The sequence below is a fragment of the Crocodylus porosus genome, unplaced genomic scaffold, assembly GCF_001723895.1.
Source record: "Crocodylus porosus isolate Cpor-Errol unplaced genomic scaffold, CroPor_comp1, whole genome shotgun sequence".
Classification (NCBI taxonomy): Eukaryota; Metazoa; Chordata; order Crocodylia; family Crocodylidae; genus Crocodylus; species Crocodylus porosus.
Window position 1 is genome coordinate 23190955 of NW_017728931.1, and position 20544 is coordinate 23211498.

At 41.2% G+C, this 20544-nt stretch overlaps 1 protein-coding gene across 1 annotated transcript in view; it reads left to right on the forward strand.

Moving 5' to 3' along the window:
- ITPR2 (inositol 1,4,5-trisphosphate receptor type 2) overlaps nucleotides 1–20544 on the forward strand; it is a 361003-nt gene that overhangs the window by 218533 nt on the left and 121926 nt on the right. The window contains exons 35-37 of the mRNA XM_019544387.1: nucleotides 12694–12884; nucleotides 13745–13887; nucleotides 15534–15642. Of these exons, the coding sequence (XP_019399932.1) occupies nucleotides 12694–12884; nucleotides 13745–13887; nucleotides 15534–15642 (443 nt within the window). The remainder of the gene's footprint in view (nucleotides 1–12693; nucleotides 12885–13744; nucleotides 13888–15533; nucleotides 15643–20544) is intronic.

Here is a 20544-nt window from a genome sequence, read left to right on the forward strand (position 1 = left end):
CTGCCCTTTGGGCAGGGGGCTGGACTCGATGATCTCCCGAGGTCCCTTCCAGCCCTAATGTCTATGAAATCTATGAAATCTATGAAAAACATATTAGCCAAAATACCTCATTAACATTTTGTGTGAATTAGTCTAGCCATTACCCTAAACTTAACAACATTCAATCATTTTATTTGTTGTGCAAATGATTTAATTATGGCTCCATCTGGCAGAAGTATTATAAAAGTTTAAGATGTTCTGCGTTCCTTTCCTTATTGATTTTACAGTTTCAAATAAAAGCCACAACCTTACGATTCTTTATTTATATGAGTAATGCATACTTCTTTTTACCTTTTGCATTCTTGGAATAAGCCCATTAGTGTTAGGAACTTATTTCCTTTACAAGGAAAGGAATAGGTGCATGGAGTATTTTTTGAGTCCTTAAGCACCCTGTGGCTACTCCTGGACACATGTGGGTTATTATGTAATAGAATGCTAGATCTCTAGCCCACAGAGATCAGTGTGCTATTTGGTATGTACGCATACATCCTTATTCATACACAGAAGTGACTGCAAGTCACCGCAAGATACTGGAATTAACTTTAAATTAGCTAGCTTGTAGAAAAATGGCCATGGCAGCATGGAGCTCTGTACAGGTTAATTCACTTGGGTTCTTGGCAGAATACACAGATGCATAGAAGCCGGAGTGTCTTTTTGTTACCAGTGCCCTGCTATCTGATGGCAAGGTTATATGCTGCAAGAAATAGATTTGATGTAGACCATGAGTTTTCTTTATAGGCAGCTTCATTCCATGTCTCATGGATTCCTTGTATTCTGTCATTTTATTTTTCTTCCTTCTTTTTTTCATATTTTTGTATGTACTGGAGATGATTAAAATAGATTTCATAGATTTCATAGACATTAGGGCTGGAAGGGACCTTGTGAGATCATTGGGTCTAGCCCCCTGCCCAAAGGGCAGGAAGTCAGCTGGGGTCAGATCACCCCAGCAAGATAATCATCCAAATGCTTCTTGAATGTGTTCAGAATAGGTGTTGGCACCACTTCTGTGGGGAATCTATGTCGGACTCTGGAGACAAGGACAGTAAAGAAGCTTTTCCTTATGTCCAGTCTAAAATGGTTTTCTAGCAGTTTGTGACCATTGGACCTTGTCTTCCCTTGGGGTGCCCTGGTGAATAGATGTTCTCCCAGATCCTGATGCACACCCTTGATATACTTATAGGCTGCTACCAAGTCCCCCCTGAGCCTATGCTTTTCCAAGCTGAAGAGTCCCATGCCTCTGTCTCTCCTCATAAGGCCTGCTCTCTTGACCTCTGATTATGTGCGTGGCTCTCCTTTGGACTCTCTCAAGCTTCTCCACCTCCTTCCTAAAGTGTGGAGCCCAGAACTGGACTCCAGCTGCAGTCTTACCAAGGTTGAGTAAAGTGGGAGGATGACATCTTGGGTCTTGCTTGAGATGCATCGGTACAGGCAAGCCAGGGTTTTATTTGCTTTGCTGGCTGCAATATTGCATTAATGGCTCATATTCATCTTGTGTTCAGTTGTGACCCCCAAATCTCTTTTGGTTGTAGTGCTAGTGAGTGTAGCACTGCCAAGCCTATAGGTATGATGAGGGTTCTTTTTCCTGAGATGGAGCACTTTGCATTTCTCTATATTGAAAGTCATCAGGTTTTGATCTGCCCACTTTGTGAGCCTGTCTAAATTGGCCTGAATCCCCAGCCTATTCTCTAGTATGACCATACTTCCCCATAATTTGGTGTCATCTGCAAACTTAGCCAGTCTAAATCCAGGTCATTTATGAATATGTTAAAGAGTACTGGTCTGAGTACTGAACCCTGAGAGACTCATCTGGTCACCATGCGCCATGTTGACTCAGTTTCATCCACTGATATTCTCTGAGTCTGACCACGGAGCCAGTTCCCCAGCCATCAGAACGTATAGTTGTCGAGGCTGCAGTTCCCCAATTTTGTCATAAGGACATCATGGGATCCCAGAGACCAAAGCAAGGCTTTTTTGAAATCCAAGCAAATGACACCAGCTATTCTTCTCCTGTCCAGGTGATGTGTCACCTGGTCATAAAATGAGATGAGGTTGGTCAGGCATGATCTACTGTGACCAACTCACTTCGAATACCTGTTCATGTGCTGCCTTAGCACGTGCACCTGGTGGTGGGCATGGTGAGGGTTCATGTGGCCACTGGGCTCATGGGACCTTGATCACCCTGGTGAAGGCCCCTAAACTGCCATGACTTTGAATGTATTTCTAGTGCAGGGGTCTTCTTTTGCGGGTCCCTCGGGGTCGGTCACTCTTCCCAGCAGATATTTGTGGGGCTCCACATCCCCTACACCCCTTCCTTATGCCAACCTCTGGCAGGTCACCTGATTTTAATGCAGCCATCCCTCTGGTTTAGATGACCTTTGATCCTCATGCCCTCTTCGGGATTGGTTATTAACTTTGTTTCTTTGATAGGCTACAGGCCTACTGGATACGCCCATCTTGTCTATCTTCCCTGCTGTCGACAGCTACTTGCTGAGCCTCATAATCACCCTGGTGGTGCAGTGTTGGCCAGATCCCCCTCAAGGCAGACCTACCCACTGAACACCCAAAGAAAAAAGACAGACCACAACAGCAACAGAAAAGACTATATACAGACCAGGGGCAACTAAAGAGAAAAAAGAACTTAAAGAAAAGGATAAGAGGGTGGATAGAAGAGAAGAAATCAGGATATGCTGTTCCTTCCCTCTTTCAGCCATAGAACCTAAGCCAGGTGGCGTCCCCCAGTGCTGCTCCGCTCCACACTTTTGTCGTGGCATCTTCTGTCCTTCCTCCCTCCATGTCTTCATACTTGTGAGAACCCAGAGTAGGAAGCCTCCGCTGTCTCTGGGTTTGCTACAGCTCCTTTGGGAGTGAGGTCACCTCCTGGATGCCGGTGCTCCTCATGACCCATGCGGGGTTTATTCCCTGCTACTTGGGGTGCTTCTCCCCAAGCATAATCCTCCCCTTCGCACCGGGGCTGCTTGCCACCGATGCAAAGAGCCTCTGCAGTTTCCGCTGCTGCTCTCTGGTCTGGATCCTTTTCTTTCATGCTGGCGCTGCTTGTCGCCGATGTGGAGAGCCTACTCAGCTGCCTCTCCCACTCTCCCTGTTTTTCTTTCGGCACTCCCTTTTATCTTTGCCGGTTGGTGATTTCTCCTGACGTCACCTGGTGGCTCCAGCTGTATATAGGTGTGGCTCGTGAACCTCACGGGCTCTGCTCTTTGTTCCTTCGGTGTCTGGCATCCTGTGGCTGGTAAGTGGTTTGGGTTTTTTTTGGGGAGGGGGTGTTTCATGGGGTGTGTAGCCCCCGTCCCAGGGTCCCCTGAGAGTAGGGGCTCTAGCTCCCCTGTGGTTGTGCCCCTGGGACACCTACCCATAACAAAGCCATGTTGGCTGTCTCTCAGGATGACATTTTCTGTTAGCCTGCTGTTGATGGATTCTTTAATAATTTTTTCCATGATCTTCCAAGGGATTGAGGTCAAGCTGATTGGCTTGTAGTTCCCTGGATCTTCCTGTCTTGAAGATAGGTACCACATTGGCCCCCTTCCAATCTTTAGGAACTTCTCCTGAGTGCCACGAGTTCTCAAATATCCTTGTCATTGGACGCGCTAGCCAGCTCTTTTAGTACTCTTGGGTGCATTCATCAGGGCTTGCTAAATAGCTTGTTAGATCTTGCTATTTTAAACCATAAGTCCAGTGAGGCATAGGACCAGATTTTCACTGAGGAGGACATTTCAAAGACATTTCTTCTTGCTTCAGCTTTTAACACATGTGTTAGACCATAACAAACTCCTTTCGATTCCCTGAAGTGCAATGGCTACTCAGGGCTAGTTCTGCCAATGGCTGCTACTTCTTTGTCCATGGCAGAGCTGGGCTGCCCCTGAAGGTCCTCATTCTGCAATCTTCTGAAGGGCTTTCTGAAGCAGAATCCTATGGGCAGGACTGTATCACTTGTGCATCAACCTCCATTTAAATCCATCCCTTAAAAGCACAATCTGACACATAGTGCACGGTTTTCTTGACAAGCAAGGAAATATGTATTTGGAATATAAAAAAGGCATTTAACATTATCATCAACAATAACAGTAATACTAATTGACAATGATATTATGGAATTATACTAATTTAGCAAATTACATCTATTTTTATCTGGCACTTTATGCTGTAATTGCAAAAAATGAAATTGAGAAGGAAGAACTTTTAGCTAGGTGAATAACTCGGAGCAAAGTGGGGAAGAAACTGAGTTTTTCAGCAATGTGCCTGTACATAAATTCAGCTGGAGAGCTGAGATTTACACGTGCTGTGATGTTTAGTATTTGTAGATATGGTATTAAATCCTGCTTGAATTCCCTACATGACTAGTCCCACTTTGCCCTAAATGATGCCTGTGCAGCCTAGATGAAAGCTGTACATTTGTATGAGATTAGCTAAAACCATAATTTGGCCCCCTGGGCTCCAGAGGAAGTAGCTTTATGAGTAAGTGAAACAGAATGAGATGAATTCTGCCCTGGCCTAATTTTGGCACAATTTCATCAAACAATGGACCAAATCCCACTTATTTTGTTAATCCAAGGAGTTCTGCTGACTTGAAGTACTCATGTGAATGAACATTCCGTATGGCAGCAAAGGTAGGTCCATTGGGGTTGCAGAGAACATAAGTCATTGCATTTAGCTTAAATCCATCTAGATTTACAAGTGCTCAGCACCTGCAATGGAACCTGAATATTCCAGCATTTAGGTTCTTAAATAAAGACTAGATTTTGAATAGTGCCTAGCTCACCAAAGCTGCTTCTGTCATGCTTATTTGTGTTGCCCCACTAGGCATTTGCATTCTTTGCAAAAACTGCCCTCAGTTATGAGTGCTGAGCCCTTTTGAAAAGCTGGCACCTAGTAACTATGCACTGTTCTGCTTTACCTATCTCCTAGTCCATCAACATAAAATTGTGCCCAGTGTCCATATGAGGAAATAGGAAGATGTAGGTTCTTTCATTGTTACAAATAAGATAGCTCTTTTCTCTATACCTTTCTTAATAGCAGCATGTAAGGAGTAGAATTGGATTTAAGATATGTATCTGTGAGCACTCTCCATTCTGATTTTTTTTTCTTGGGAGTTTGACAGCTTTAATGTTAGGACCTTCATGTTTCACAGTAGGGTTTTAAAAAACTCTAGACAGATTTTGCCTGTATCAGACAGAGGTGTATTGGACAGATTTACAGCAGGAACCAAAGATTTTTGATGGAAAATAAATGCAGTATAGAGTTGTAAGAACAAACATGATTTTTTGTGGTAGCCTTGGATTTAGAAATGAATCTCAGCAGGCAGAAAGATCATGCACAGATTTCCCCAGATATCAAAGATCCATGTAATAACACACTTGAAAAGACCTGTTTCAGAGTAAGTTTAAGAAAAGTACATTCTGCTCAATGCTTACTAGGTATGTCACTGGCAGTATTGCCTCAAGAGCTTAAGATCATTACATGTGTCTTCTAATGGGCACTGCAAGAATGTACATTATCTTCCAGGTCAACAAAAGGATAGGTTGCAAAAGCTAATTTCTTGTAGTCCTGATACTTCAACTCCACTTGACCACCAGGGAAAAACTTCATAAGTTTTCAAGCTTTACTTAGTTCTTTGTCTGCAGGCAGAGTTGCCTGCTTCCAGTTCTTTCAGAAGTGTTGAGGCTTGCCTCCTTTAGCAGACCCTCCCAGGCTCCATGGGACTAGGAACACAAAGGTAGCAAAAGGTTTCCATTTTTTCTTTCACAGTAAAAGACTAGCTACATCGATATTACTAAAAGTATTATAAATATTATAAAATACTGAATATAAAATAACCTGTGTGTTGTGTTCACATGGACTTTTGAGACGGGTTCTACAGCATTATATCCCATTATATGCATGATTATATTCTGGATTGGCATATAATAATGAGGGAAGTCTGGTTTGTTTTTTTTCCTGTGCTATTACGTATTATTCAATGTTTAGCTAATATTTAATATTAATTTAATGTATAGCATACTAGATTAGTAGAAACATTAATTATTCAAGTAGTTCCCCCCAACCCATGCCAAACAAGTTATAAACTAAATGTTTTTAAAAAATCCTCTGATCTCAAAAATGAGACACTATTCAGGAAAAAAGGAACCATTGAATTAATTTCAGGTATATTAATTCCTAATATATTTTATGTATTATGTTTCATAAACCCTAAAAGAGTTGGGGGAGAGCTTATCATGAACTTTTGTGTTTTAAATAAGCTAATGACATTTAGTCTTTCCATATATTGCAACAGAGGTTTTGTCAGTAGTTATTTTGTCATCATTCCCAAAAATACTTATGTAAAGAAAGGCATGCACAGGTTATACAGCCCAATCCAGTGTCAGTAGCAAAACCTGCTTTGAATTCAATGGGATCAGATCAGGCTGCTAATCTCAAAGTTAAAAAGTATTCCAGGGTTCCTTTCAAACAGCTGACATAGCTGCGTAGTGAAGCAATGAATGTTAATGGTTTACACCTCCAGCACAATTTCCTTGCCATTACAAGATCAAAGAACCTCAATCTATTGCGTTACATGCTAGCTAAATCTAAAGATATTATTCCCACCATCTATATAGTATCTATTAGTTTTTTCCATTTGATTTTTTTTAATTACCCATCTACACACAAAAGAATCCATTACATTAACACTACAGGCTCTTTATATAAGAGTTTTACATTGCATAGAAGGTCTCTGCTCGTGTCCTACAAAAATCCTGGTTAAAATTGTATTATAAAGATGGCATATCTGTGCCATAATCTGTCATAGAACCATAGAGAAGTAGGGTTGGAAGGGACCTCCAGAGATCATGTAGTCCAGGGGTGGGTAAAATTCGGCCCGCGGGCCAGATTCAACCCGCAAGGCCATTCTATCCAGCCTGCTGGGCCCCTAAAAAATTTAGAAAATTAATATCTATCTGCCCTTGGTTCCTGTCAAAAATGGTAGGTTACATATCGTTATCTCTTTAGGATGATTGTGTGTGTTTAAATGCCCATACACACAGACTTTTCTAAAACAATTCCTTTCCTCCAGCAGACTTCATTTTACTTCTCACTTCAGTTTTGTCCTTTTTTTCCATTTTATGAAAAATTAATCTTTCATACTCTGTTTTTAGTTCAAATAAAATGATTATAAAATTACTCCTTTGACAGCAAGAAGAATACATTTCCAATGAACCACATATTTTATTCTATTTTAACTGTTTATGTTTCTATTATTGCAAAAAAATTCAGTGATAATATTTTATGGACTGATAAATATTTTAACTTCAGTTTCAGTTGAAAAAAAAATCTTTGTTAGTGAAAGGTATGAGATTGGCAAGTTTATGCCTTGTCAACACAAAGCTTTATTTTCCTGAAGAACTCTTACCATTGCTAGCAGTACTGTCTTTCCAACAACATTTATTTATTAAGCAGTCAGTAATTTATTAAGGAGCTAGAAGGGCTGATTTATGAAGGAAGAGTCATTTAACTAAATATTAAAATAAATATGAATCACTATCAAAGGACTAAGTGGACAGGGTAGGAGAATATGACAGCTGACTATATGCAGCTAATGAATGTCATCAGCAACAATGGAGCACAATTTTTAGGGTGGTAAAAAGGTGGGGTTATAAATACTGTAAAAGATAACGGAATGAAACTGAAGTCAGGAGAATGTAGGTGGAATATCAGAAAAACATACAGTAAGATCAGTCAGTCAGTCTGAAAAAAGTCACTGGTGAAACCCTCTTTTTTGAAAGACCGAAGTGGCACTGGGATAGACATCGTGGGAACAAGTGGGAATGTGCATTTCCCTGGGGTCACATAGCAGCAGCACACATTGTGTCACTGCTACTTGTCTGTGGGGAACATCTGTGCCATTTGTGTTCTGGCATGCAGCAAGTTACCCCAGATGGAGAAGGGGAGGCTGGGGCAGCAACCGTGCTGGTTCTAGCAACCTTATCTGGGGTCCTGGGGACATTGGGGAGCTGCAGACCTGCAGCATTCCTGCAGCAGGGAGCCTGGCTGGCAGCTGGAACATGGCTGCAGCCAGCCAGGCTCTGATTTTGGGCAGTACACACACACTGCTACAACATGGGCTGCCCTGCCTTTTTTTTATGTGTTTTTTTTTTAAACCCTGGAAACTCCTGCCATCAAGAAAATCCCTTGCGCTGCAATGTAGCAGTGCGGGGAGCACGTGCACGTGCAGTGTGTGGCACTACAGATGGATCTGCGGTGCCACATACCACACATCTGCTCTAATCTGGGTGTGTCCCATGAGTGTGTCCAGACGAGTGTGCATGTGCAGTTTGTGGCATCTCATACCTGATTGTAGTCCTGCGAACCACATGTGGCAAATGTGCAACTGGGCATTGTACTGCAGATTTGCAGTGCGGTGCCAAAAAGTTGATACTGGGAGATCCCGGCATAAAAAACCCTCTGCCAAAAGCAGCATGGCTGCTGACCGGCCTCTGTGAGGCTGGATCAGTGCCACCGCTGCCTTGGGAGGGCTCCAGGATCCTAAGTAAGGCTGTGCACCTGTGCTGGCCCCAGCCTCCTACCTACCCAACCTGGGACAATTTAGTATGCATCAGAGGGCACATGCAGGGGCATGCCTTAGCACACAAAGTAGCAGCACAATGTGTGCCAATGTTTTCTGTGCCCGTGGAAGTGCATGCCTCTACATGTGGAGATGTTCCCCATGGGTGCAAACAGACATTGCTTTTGTGCCACCATAATAGTTGTTGTAGCAGCACAATAGGAAAGCAAAGAGACATCTACCATTAGTCATGCCATAAATGCCTAAATTTGTGGCCCCAACAAAAGGTGGTAATTTCTGCCACTTTATTGTGTCGTCTGGTAGCTTTATGGAGGAAGAACACAGGTAGCCTGAAGCTGCCTGTGCTCGCCAGCTGCCCCAGACAGGTACTTGTGGGACTCAGTGGTTCCAATCCTGCACGCCCCAGAAATTCTTGCACAGGATTGGGCCCATCAAGCTTCAAGAGCACCTGTCCAGCTTTTTCCTCTTACAGAGATACACCCTGGGAATTTCTAGGTGTGCCTTTGCTAGTGAGGAACGCATCGTTATTGTCCCATGAGATCAAGGGCACGATAGTGGGGGAAGTGTGTTTTTCTCAATGAAGTCGATCAGCTGTGCCAGGACATATCACAGCACAGCTGATTTCTTCATTTGGCAATGTCTTTTTATAACCCTATGGTAGGAAGAATCTTTCAGCAGTGGGGCAATGGAATATGTCATTCTGTAGTATGCCTTTTCTGATTCCAATTATGAGATTTTTTTGGAAAACCAAAGTGTACTTTTTCTAATATAGACTCCAGTGGGCCAAGTTCTGCCTTGTTAATGGGTATGGTGTAGTACTTTGTTGACTTCATTGTAATGAAGCATACTTACATTTAAGAGGCTGACTTATCTATTTCTTTCTAATGATTAGTGAAAGGCTCAATCTTTATTTTGAGTCTCAGTCTCCCTGTATATCCAGCAGTTTGCAGAAAGTAGGAGAGGAGAGATGGTAGAGACACTGTGTTCACAAGAAATCCCTTCAGTACAGAGCAGAAATTCACATGATGGCTCAGCTAATTGTGCTCTCTGGTCTTGGTACTGGTTAGTGAGTCTTCTGTGAATAGGTCTGGGAACTTGTCATGCTTCAAGCAGGCCAAGTGTTTTCCAACTTCAGTTCATTCGAGACAAAATTCAGCCCGTGGTGGAAGATTTGAAAATTTAGGAGGTAGGTAATCCTTTGCTTAACTCTCTTCACCATCATTAGTTTCACTAACTAAGCAAAAGTTCTAGTCCATGATGGTAAGATTCTGACTGGATACTTAAGTGACATAGTTGTGCGGCATTTTTTCCTCCTGACATACCAGTCAAATCAAGGACGCAATTTAACTGCTTTGGCCCCATCTTCTTTAGATTATAGGCCTACTTTGCAAGTTGTTTTCCTGCCTTGCAAAACTATTCCAAAGTGGAGCAAAAATAAAACTTGCTCTTAAATTTTTTATTTTCTTACTTTAAGGAAAATTGAGACATTTTGAAGAGAGAAGCAACCTACAACACCTAAATTAAAAATAAATATTTATGTTACATTTGTTCATCACCTTTCTGAAATGTAAAAATATGTTTCATGTTGTTTTAAATAATGAAATATGAAACAAATGAAAGATAAACTTTCTACAAGCTACAAGGGAATGAGAAGACAAAGCCTTTGTTTATAGCTTAGACTGCAACAGTGCCTCTTGACAGTCATTACAAATCTTAATTACAAATAGAATTATACATATAAGAACTGTTCAAAACAAAGGAGCATTTTTTCTGCGTTTCTGTGTGATACTTTTAATTAGCTGCAATCCTCTGAACAATCATAGTCCTTGACTGCTACTTAGACACTGATAGAAATCAGTAACTTAAAAAAATATGTATAGGGATGCAGAACTCTGGGTCTTCCTGCACAGTATGCCCCGCTGTTGCTAAATTTATTCCAGGAAATATTGGAATTCAACATACATAACATTTAATTGAGAAATAAGAGTTGTCCTGCAACATTCTGGTGATTGACATAAGGACACAATAAATTAGATTAATAGACCACAGCTACCGACCAACACTAGCATATCCTTAGTGGATTTCTGTAATAAAGTAAGCAGCAACAGTGCAAATACATTGTGAGAAATAATCCAGTAGAATAACATGTAGAAACAATAATTAGAAATAATGGCCAATCATACATTGTGTTTTTCTCTTAACAATCATGGCCCCCACCTGCAAAACAAATAGAAGCTGGGAGGGAGCAGCAGGGCTGCCATGTGGAAATAGCTTCTTTTGACACTGGCAGTGATGGGCTTTGCAGCTGTTGGGAAATGCATCTGCCCATTTTTAGCTGAATACCACTCTTTAATTCCCCTAAGCAAGCCCTTTAAAAAAAGTATCTATCAGAACTAGAAAACTGTTCAGCTTGGACAGTTGTACCTCCTGTACCAGGTAGATTCTGCTGCCTGTTCTCCAGGCATCGCTATCAGGATATTCTTGCAGAATCCTCTTCAAGACCATAGAATTCTGCCCTAATGGGGACACGGAAGGCTGAGCATTCTTGCTTCTGCTTAGGGGATCATTGGCACAAAATCAAGTTTTGTGTTAGGACATGAGTTTATTCCAAGTGCTGCTGTTGCAGTACAGGACTTGTGGGCTCAGAAAGGTCCTGTGAGCATGAGCCTTTAGGCAGTGAAATACCTGCCCACTGTTGTTGTGTTTATCTCAAACACAGTATCTTATACTGACATTTAAGTGTGCCACTTTAGTGTACTGCAGGAGGGAGATGTGTAGTAAATACAAATTTCTTTTGTGGAAGAGCAACTATCAAATCAAATCAAAACTAACTATGGCAGCATCTGGTGAAGTGATCTTGGGATCCTGAAAGATTATGCTGTACATCCCTGATTTAGTTAGTTGATAAGGTGCAAATTTACCCTGCCTTTTACAGCTTTAAACCCATTGTAAAAAGACCTTTCAGTACACAAATTGAACAAGATTCCAAGTTAATTGTTGATATCTTGTAGAAGTTGTTGCAAGACTTTCTGTACTCTTTCTCATACTTTCTCAATCTGGAAATCAGTTTTTTCTCCTGGATTTGCCAAAGGCACAGTTTTTCAGCTGCTTATTAATTATCATTTTTAATTATCATTTTTATTGCCGTTAGCAGCTAGGAACCCAAACAGTGAATGAGGATTCTGTAATATCTTGAAGCCTGTGATTCATGGACACACTGCGTCTAGGAGGATTTACTCTGTCGGACACTATTGGCCTAAGCATTGTACATTATGATAACATGCAGGATAGGAGAATGAGAAGAAAGTTGGAGCTAGATCCCCTTATGTTTATCTGTTTTTGTGTATGCTTGTACTTACTTGGTTTATCAAGTTCTTTCAGTAGAATTACATAAAACTTACTGATTTTACTGCTTTTACTAATATTTCTGTAACTATAATGTGGTTTGAAATCATTCTTTTTAAAGCAGAAAAATATCTGTATGGCCTTGGACGCACAATACATTTGTTGCACTATGTTGGCCCTTGTAGTGCTACAAAAAGTAAAGGACCAGATGCTTATGCTGTCTGTGTCACTACAGAAATAGTGGATCTCCCTCAAAGGAGTTCCTGTTTTAAACAGCAACTTCTGTGTAGCATAACCGTTTGTAGTGCCACATGTAACCTGTGGACAGTTATAAGGGGTCTATCTGACCCTCAGCATCCCAGAGTATTTTATTACCTTTCCCCCTCTTCAAAGGGAAGAGAGGAATAGCATCTTGTTCCTTGGCAGCATATAGGAAGTAGAGCTGCAGCTATGGTACTTCGTAGTGCTACAAGTGAATAAGCTAAGGCCTATCTGTGATATATAAGTAATCTTGGACCAAGTCCCCAGCTGGTGTAACTCTTTAACTCAAAATATTGCTGCACTGCTTTATGTCATTGTGGGATTTAGCTCCTTATTCTTAAAAGGCTAAATTCTGACCCCTTTCAAGTCAGTGGCAAAAAACTCTCGTTAACTTTGGTCAGGTCAGGAATTCACTTAGGATGGTTTGCAAAGGATCCTAAAGCTTCTGTCATTTTGTAAATATCTTCTGCTTAAAGCAAAGAACCGGGGCACTGCAATTCCAGTGGATTTGGACAGCCAAGTAAATACCCTGTTCATGAAGAGTCACTCTAATATGGTCCAGAGAGCAGCCATGGGATGGAGAATGTCTGCCCGCAGTGGACCTCGTTTCAAAGAAGCTCTTGGAGGACCTTCCTGGGATTACAGGAATATCATTGAAAAACTGCAGGTATGGTGGCAAATGCTTTATATTGAGCATGTGACAGTGCATTTTTATGAATAAGTTATGCATAGAAAACTAAGCAGAAAACAAAGTAATTAATTGCAGTCTTAGTGCTGCATTGTGACTAGCACCAATAAAGGTGAGATGTACTCAACCAAAAACTCCACTGTGCCTCTTTTCAGAGGACAGCCAGTATATTGGGCCTTCTTTTTCCATGACCTGATCCAATCCCTGAGGAATCTATAAGAGTCTTCCCCAAGGGATTATTATAATTACCATGGAACATGGAAAGCAAAGCATGCCTCTTTTCTCACGGTAATCCCTGCTATTTCAGGTGTGAAGAGGAGAAGCATAGTGAAGGAGCCAGCTCTATCCTCTTGGATCATCTTGTAGTATGAACTATACTTGTTGTAGGGACATTCTGTGCTCAAGGAGCTTATATTATAAGACAAGAGACCACAGGTGAATACAGACAAATGGAGGGAATAGTGCAGGGAAATGATAAGAGAGTTTTGTTTGACATAACAGATGGCATTTTTAACATACCAGCTTCCTGAGCATCGTTAACATTTCTGTAGGCACAATGAGAAAGGAGGGTTTTGGAAGGGGGCAATGAGGAGGGTTTTCATGAGGAGTTGTTCCTCAGTTTGAGGAGCAACATGGAAGGAAGCATTCAGGAGCTTATTTGAAAAATTAAGAAGTGGGCAATGAAAGCTGTCATTATGAGCCAGTCAGAGGCAGGACCAAAAATGTCCATCAGATCTATTACTCGCATAACATTATGAAACTCGGCAGGTAAAGCATTCCAGGTATTATCTGACCAGCTGTATTTATTACCAACTTTCTCCTCCTCCTTTATTCTACAGGATGTAGTGTCTGCCTTGGAGCACCAGTTCACTCCCATGATGCAGGCTGAATTCTCAGTGCTCGTTGATGTACTGCACAGCCCAGAGCTGCTATTTCCTGAGGGGAGTGATGCTAGGATAAGGTGTGGTGCATTCATGTCGAAGTAAGTGGTATGCAGAGTCCTCCTCCTTCCTTTACATTTTCAAAAGTGTTTAAGGCCCCTTTTCCATTAAGTTACTTGGGTACTTAGGAAGTGCAGATTTCACCCTATGCTGATTAGTTTTGTTATTTAGTTTCTCTGCCTGTAGCAGTAGTGGGGTGTTCTGTGCAATATATGATTCAAATTTAAACCATTATGGTCTGCTAAAGCTAATACCGTCCCAGGACATTTATGTTTTCCTAATTTCTGTTTGTATTAAATTGTTTCCAAGTACATTTCGGTATAAGATTTTGCATAATCATTTTGGGTAGTCAGAGCTATACTTCGAGATAAAGTAAATAAATCCTTTGATTTTTATTTTAAATTGTAAACTCTGCATAGCTCTTTTTAAAGTGCATTTAGCTGGCATCCCTACATGCTTTGAAATTTTAAGAGGTTTTATTTGCAGTTTGAGTATTGGAATATAGAGCCTTTCAATTTTACTTAATTGTTCCTCTAGTGAGATGCCCTACCTGCCCCTGAGGAACTCTATAATTTAAAGCGAGGTAACTTAGGGCACCATACAAATTTGGCAGCTTTCCTTATTCCTCAGCTTTTTGCATATTTTGCACTAGTAACATAACTTAATTTTGTACCGTTTTTCCCTTTCTGTTCAAAATGCCATTGAAAGTCAGTGAGAGCTTTGATTAAATAGAGGTTGGAAGATATGGTATGCAATAAATATGTATTTTTACAGAGAACTCCTGTTGTTTAGGGAGTTGTGTATTGTTCTGCAATACTTTATCAGTACCATTATTAATAGGTAGTCATTTAAAATTATTATTAATAACATATAACTTGTGGCTTTTTCATATTTCTTGGGCTTGGTTAGCATTTGAGTGGACAATTTCTGTTGAAAACCCACCATATTGCAGGAAGTGATGCTAATTCTGAACTCACCAGTATGCTAGGGGATACAGACAATTTTCACCTTGATAGCTAGGTTCAGCTGTAAGGTTGTCCTCAGGGCAATACCTGCCAACCATCTGTAAGGTAAACCCCTTAGTTTGTTCACTGGTGGCATTATAATCCAACCCTTGAAGCTCTGCTAAACTTCCAGACATGAGGTTGATCTTGTCAACAAATTACCTAAATTGTCTTGTAAAGTTGCTGTGTGTCCTTAAACAAGTGTTGTGTTCCATCCAGAGGTCTGCATTTCTATGCTGAACAAAGCAATTCCAGTGTAAGGTTTATGAAATGTATTTGGATTCTTTTGGATGGAAGCCATACTGAAATTGTAAAATATGGATGATTGCTCCTACAGGGTTGAAAGTTTATACAGTAAATGCTGGGCACCTCTGGTATTGCAGTAGTTTTAAATAAAGAGAAAACAAAATGGCAGAATTTAGATCTGTGGCTGGACTTTGAACTCCCTCACAGTGTGGATGCATTTGGATGTATCATTCTGCCCAGTACTTTGACACCAACGATTAAATTGAACACAGAACTCCATACACCTTGAACAGCTAACAGAGGCCCAATTTCATTATCTGTCTGTTTTTATTTCCCTGAGGAAAGATATAGCAACAGGGAGTTTTTGCATAAAGCAAATGTTGGAGGGTTTGAAGACAATATGCAGTATTCTTTGAGGTGTAATCTTTTACTTCAAGGTTGATTAATCACACAAAGAAGCTAATGGAGAAAGAAGAAAAGCTCTGCATTAAAATTCTTCAGACATTACGAGAAATGCTAGACAAGAAAACTAACTTTGCGGAAGAGGTAAGACTGCCATTTTATTACTAAAAAGTAGAACCAACACAGTGTAAAATATTGACCCCTTGGATTTCAACAGGCTTTTGTGTGACTCAGTTGTTACCTATGTCGGAAATAATACATTGCCTGAAAAATATAACGGTTACCTCATGGAAAGTGTAACCTTTGATTCCCGTTTTCCTGCTACTCCTCAAGGCCCATTGCATATTCTGTGTCTTTTTTTTAGCCAGTATTTGGGCTGAACAGTAATTGCCTCAGCCTTGTGCACTATGATAGTTTTTGTTGCTTCCCTGGTGGTCTCTCAAGAGGTCAGGAAGTTAAAACTTTTATTGTGACCTTACCTCACAACAAAGACTCAAAATATCTAAGTAAATCAACAAAGAGAAAACATAGAGAAGATCAAAAGAGACACTGCATAACATGTAGGCCCCCTCCATATGTTACTGGGGTTGTGCAGTTAACTGGTTAACTGCACAATTACCTTGAGATCAGCTACACGTGCAAAGTAGGTATCATACAATAAAAAGCTCCAACCAGCTATAAAGTTAAACCTTGAAAATGTGTACTGAATGTGTATTAAGATGGTTACTACTGAGCTTTAATTTAAACATGTAGCAGAGCCTCCCCTGTAGCTAGGAGTCCCATCAGCTGACCGGGCTCCCAGCCTCAGGGTTCCAGTCCCCAAGTCCTAGGGATCATGTCTGTGTGATCCCCAAGGCTCTGGGGCACATGAAACTGCAAGGTCAACACAGAGGTCTTGGTCCTGGCTGTGCGCTTCATCCACAGCCAGGACCAAGGATCCTGCAGCTCATGGGGCTCTGGGTCATGCCTGTGCCTCACATACAGCTGGAACCTAGAGCTCTGTAAGCTGCGGGACCCACAGCCTCATGAGCTGCAGGTCCCAGAACCCCCATCAGCTCAGCAAAGTGGGCTCCCAGCCGTGGGTGCCAGCTTCTTGCAGATGAAGACAGAGGCCCAGGATCAGGCTCCCCATACACCGACAATAAAGTGCAATTGATTCTAATATGCAGTTATGTGGATCATGTGTTAGATCCAATCATGCCTTTCTCTCCATGTGTAGGCTGGGCCATAGTCCTATATCACTGTTTGGCAAGAGTCAAGGTTGATAAGGATGTGCTACATATAGCATGAGTAGCAAGCCTGTATTGATCTAGAACAGGGGTGTCAAAAATAAGACTGTGGGTTGGATGTGACCCATGGAGGTGGGCCATCTGGCCTGCAGAGCTTCTTGTGGGCTGGACCACCCATCTCTATGAGCTGGATTCAGCCTGCAGGCCTCCATGCTGTGGTTCTTGAAGCCTCTTTAGCAGCAATGTTAATCCTCTCAGCTACTGAAGATGCTGTTCCAGTGCTGCTCTGGAACCCAGGGAATTACCACTGTTAGTTTCCTTACATGCTGCTGAAATTGGGGTTTTTAGTTACCCTGGCAGCTAGGATGAGTAGCAGGGAAAGGGAGGGGGCAAATGACGACAAGTGACAGTGGAGCTGTGTTGACATAGTGGGTCCGACAGCTGCAAGGATTAATGCTACTGTTGCTCATGGGTTGTCCACCATGTGGGAAGCCCTGACATCCAGATTCCACATGCAGTGCCAAATGAGTTTGACACCCCTGATTTTGTCTATATTGGTTTAATTATATCCCCAGACTCTTAGCCTGTCCAAGATGGGCTCATAGTTTCAAGGTCCACTTCTGCTTTCTTCCTAGACCTGAGCCCTTTATAGTCTGTAAACATTTTTTATACTAAATGTGAGATGGGACTAGGTTCTGGGAGGAAACATGTAACATCTATGTCTTCCACTTCCTCTGTACAATGTCCAGTTTTTTTCCCATATTTACTAATGTCTCCCGTTGTCAAGCTCTGGAGCTGTTTCTGAATTTCTTCTCCCAAAACCAAGCATTTCAAATGCTTCTTTGATCTTGACCACTCTTTAGGGTCATACTATCAGTTGTTTATAGATAGATATTTGAGACTCAGTCAAAAACAATATGTCTGGAAAAGTTCTGCCTGATATCTCTATGGTTCAACAGGTCAGTGCATTTGACGGTTAACCAAAACACTGATAGTCTGAGGATTCTCAGGGATGTTGGTTGTGAAGTGCAGCTTGTAGGTAAAATTGAAGTAATGCTGGATTGAGGATTCCTTAGGTGCAGTTGGTAAGTGTGTGGTACTTGTAGAGCAGGCTGGGGAAACCGGGTGCCAAGGTTGTGAGTTCAAACTTTATCTGTATTACTGGATTTGGGGATTGTTTGAACACAGCAATCTTGTACTGAGCAGGGATTTGATCCCTTCCAGCCCTAGTTTCTATGATTCTGTTCCCTACTGTCAGTATTTGTTAGCATACTTAGAATTCTTTCTTAATAGTAATTCTTTATATTTTTATAATTCTTAATATTATTTTTCTATTAAATACAAGTCAGAGTAATTAATGTCACATTAAATCATGTATATATCCTCATAATCACCACCTGTAGTCAAGTATACCTCTGGGGATCTTGTTAAATTAAGCAAAAACTGCTGGATGACTGCCTCATGTAGGAAATTACTTCTCATCCTCTACAACATGAGACATTGAGTTTCAGAGGGGGTAGTAGTCATCCGTTTTACAGTACCTCGGAAAATGAACCACAGTCAATACACAGTATATAATTTAATTTTGAACACAGCTCTCCTAATCAAGGGGAAAAGGTTTTGTGTCAGTGTTGTCAGATGCTTTGATAAGCCAGTAGTACTTGAGTTCTCTTTCATTATAGATAAACCAGGCATTAGAATTATAGTATATTCCCAGTGTACAAATTTGGGTTATTTTTAATTTTCTTATTTTGATTTCAATACATGGACATAAAAAATATTTTGTCCAGGCTTCAGGCTCCCTACAAGACAGTTAAAAATAAATAAAAAAATCTCCAGGCAAATCAACACAAAGGTGGGCAATAGCAAAGCAGTGACCTTTTTCTGCACAAAAGCAACCCATCCACAAAGAGTGAACTTACCTTTTCTTCACCTCCTGCAAAGAATTTTGCTCGAAGAGGAATGTACTCAGTCCTTGGCAGACAACAGGTTTTCTCAGGACCATAACAAAAGTTTCACAGCTGACTTGGATGTTGTTATTTCATTTCAATAAGCTTTTGGGGTACACCTTGCCCTGAAATCACAGGTAAAAATAAATATCCTTTTTGACTTGCTCCAATGAGAAATCAGTTTTGGTCTTTCCAAAATAAACATCTACCTGTCAAAAGATCAGGGAAAGGAAAGACAATGCTTTATTTAGACCTCTTCAGTAACTGTTTGTCTGATCAGATGAACCTTGCACCTACTCTGGGGGCTGGTCAGCTGAGACTGAGACAGACCACTAGAGGGAGTAAGTCTCATAGCTAGGGGTCATACAAGAAGACAGCCTTGTCTTCTGTTCTTAAGAGTGCTCAGCTGAGGCAGTCAGCAGAAGCACCTTGGGTGACCTTTTGTTTTCTGGATGATGGCTATAGTCAATGCTAATAGCTTTAGGAAAAAAAAAGACTGGTTTCCCCTTCGTGCTGCTTTTTCTGAAATCCCATGCATTTTGTATTTGAGAAGCATAGCATACAAATAAAAAAAATGACCTACTGTGTGGTTTTGCTAGTGCTTCCCTAAGTTGCTCCTTTTGTGAGTCACCACCTATGGTATGGACTACAGAAATGATAAAAATAGCTTAGCGAAGTGCTTTTGATGCATGCTTCCAGCTTTTCCTGAAACATTACATCACCAAATGCAGTTCTGCTCTATTATGTAATCCAAATCTTTAAAAAAGAAGAAATGTATAAACTCAGTTTATAATATTCATAAGTCATACTCTATTTTGTGTGATGCATTTCGCACAAACAATAAATTTGCAGTTACAATTTAGTATAGAAATTCTTGTGATCAAGTAGGGAGAAAATAAGGCTATCTAGCTATCAATTTATCAGTCCTTATACCTGGATGCTTCAGTCTTTTATATATATTCATCCATACTTTATCCCTTGAATAGGCTACCATTATCTCCATTTTACAGATTTTGGCTCTTAAGGCAGTCAGCTCTGGCAATACTAAGCAGACCTTAATTATCTTTAAAAATAGAGTCCAATGTGACCATCTTTATCAACTTTTTTTTAGGGAAAAAATAAAATCTTTCCCTAGAAAAATGGATTTCTTATTCCTCCTAGCAGAGAGGAAGTGGTTGTTCACATGCATTCACTACTAGAAGATGAGTAAAACATAGCAAGGTTGTGTAATATGTTTTTGTATTTAAAAATGGGAGCAGGGATAGTTTAGGGCATGGTTTCCCAAAAGAGAGGACATGCTTTCTAATAGTTTCATAGTTAGTAGGGTTGGAAGGGACCTGAGCAGGTCATCAAGTCCAACCTCCTGCCATGACAGGAAAGAGTACTGGGGTCAAACGACCCCGGCAAGGTGAATGTCTAGCCTTATCTTAAAGACCCCCAGGGTAGGAGCCAGCACCACTTTGCTTAGAAGTTGGTTCCAGATCCTAGCCACCCTGACAGTGAAGTAGCACCTCCTAATGTCTAATCAGAATTTACCCTCTACCAGCTTCTGTCCTTTATTTCTAGTCACTCCTAGTAGTGCTCGGGGGAACAGGTCCCCGATCAGCCTGCTGATCCCCTCTGACTAATTTGTAAACAGCCACTGGATCTCCCCTCAGCCTTCTCTTGTGGAGGCTGAACAGGTTCAGGTCTCATAGCCTCGCCTTGTAGGACCTGCCCTACTGCCCCCGATCATGTGAGTGGCCCTCCTCTGGACCCTCTCCATGTTGTCCACATCCCTCTTGAAGTGCAGCGCCCAGAACTGGACGCAGTACTCCAGCTGCGGCCTGACCAGTGCTGCATAGAGGGGGCGTATCACCTCCTTGGAC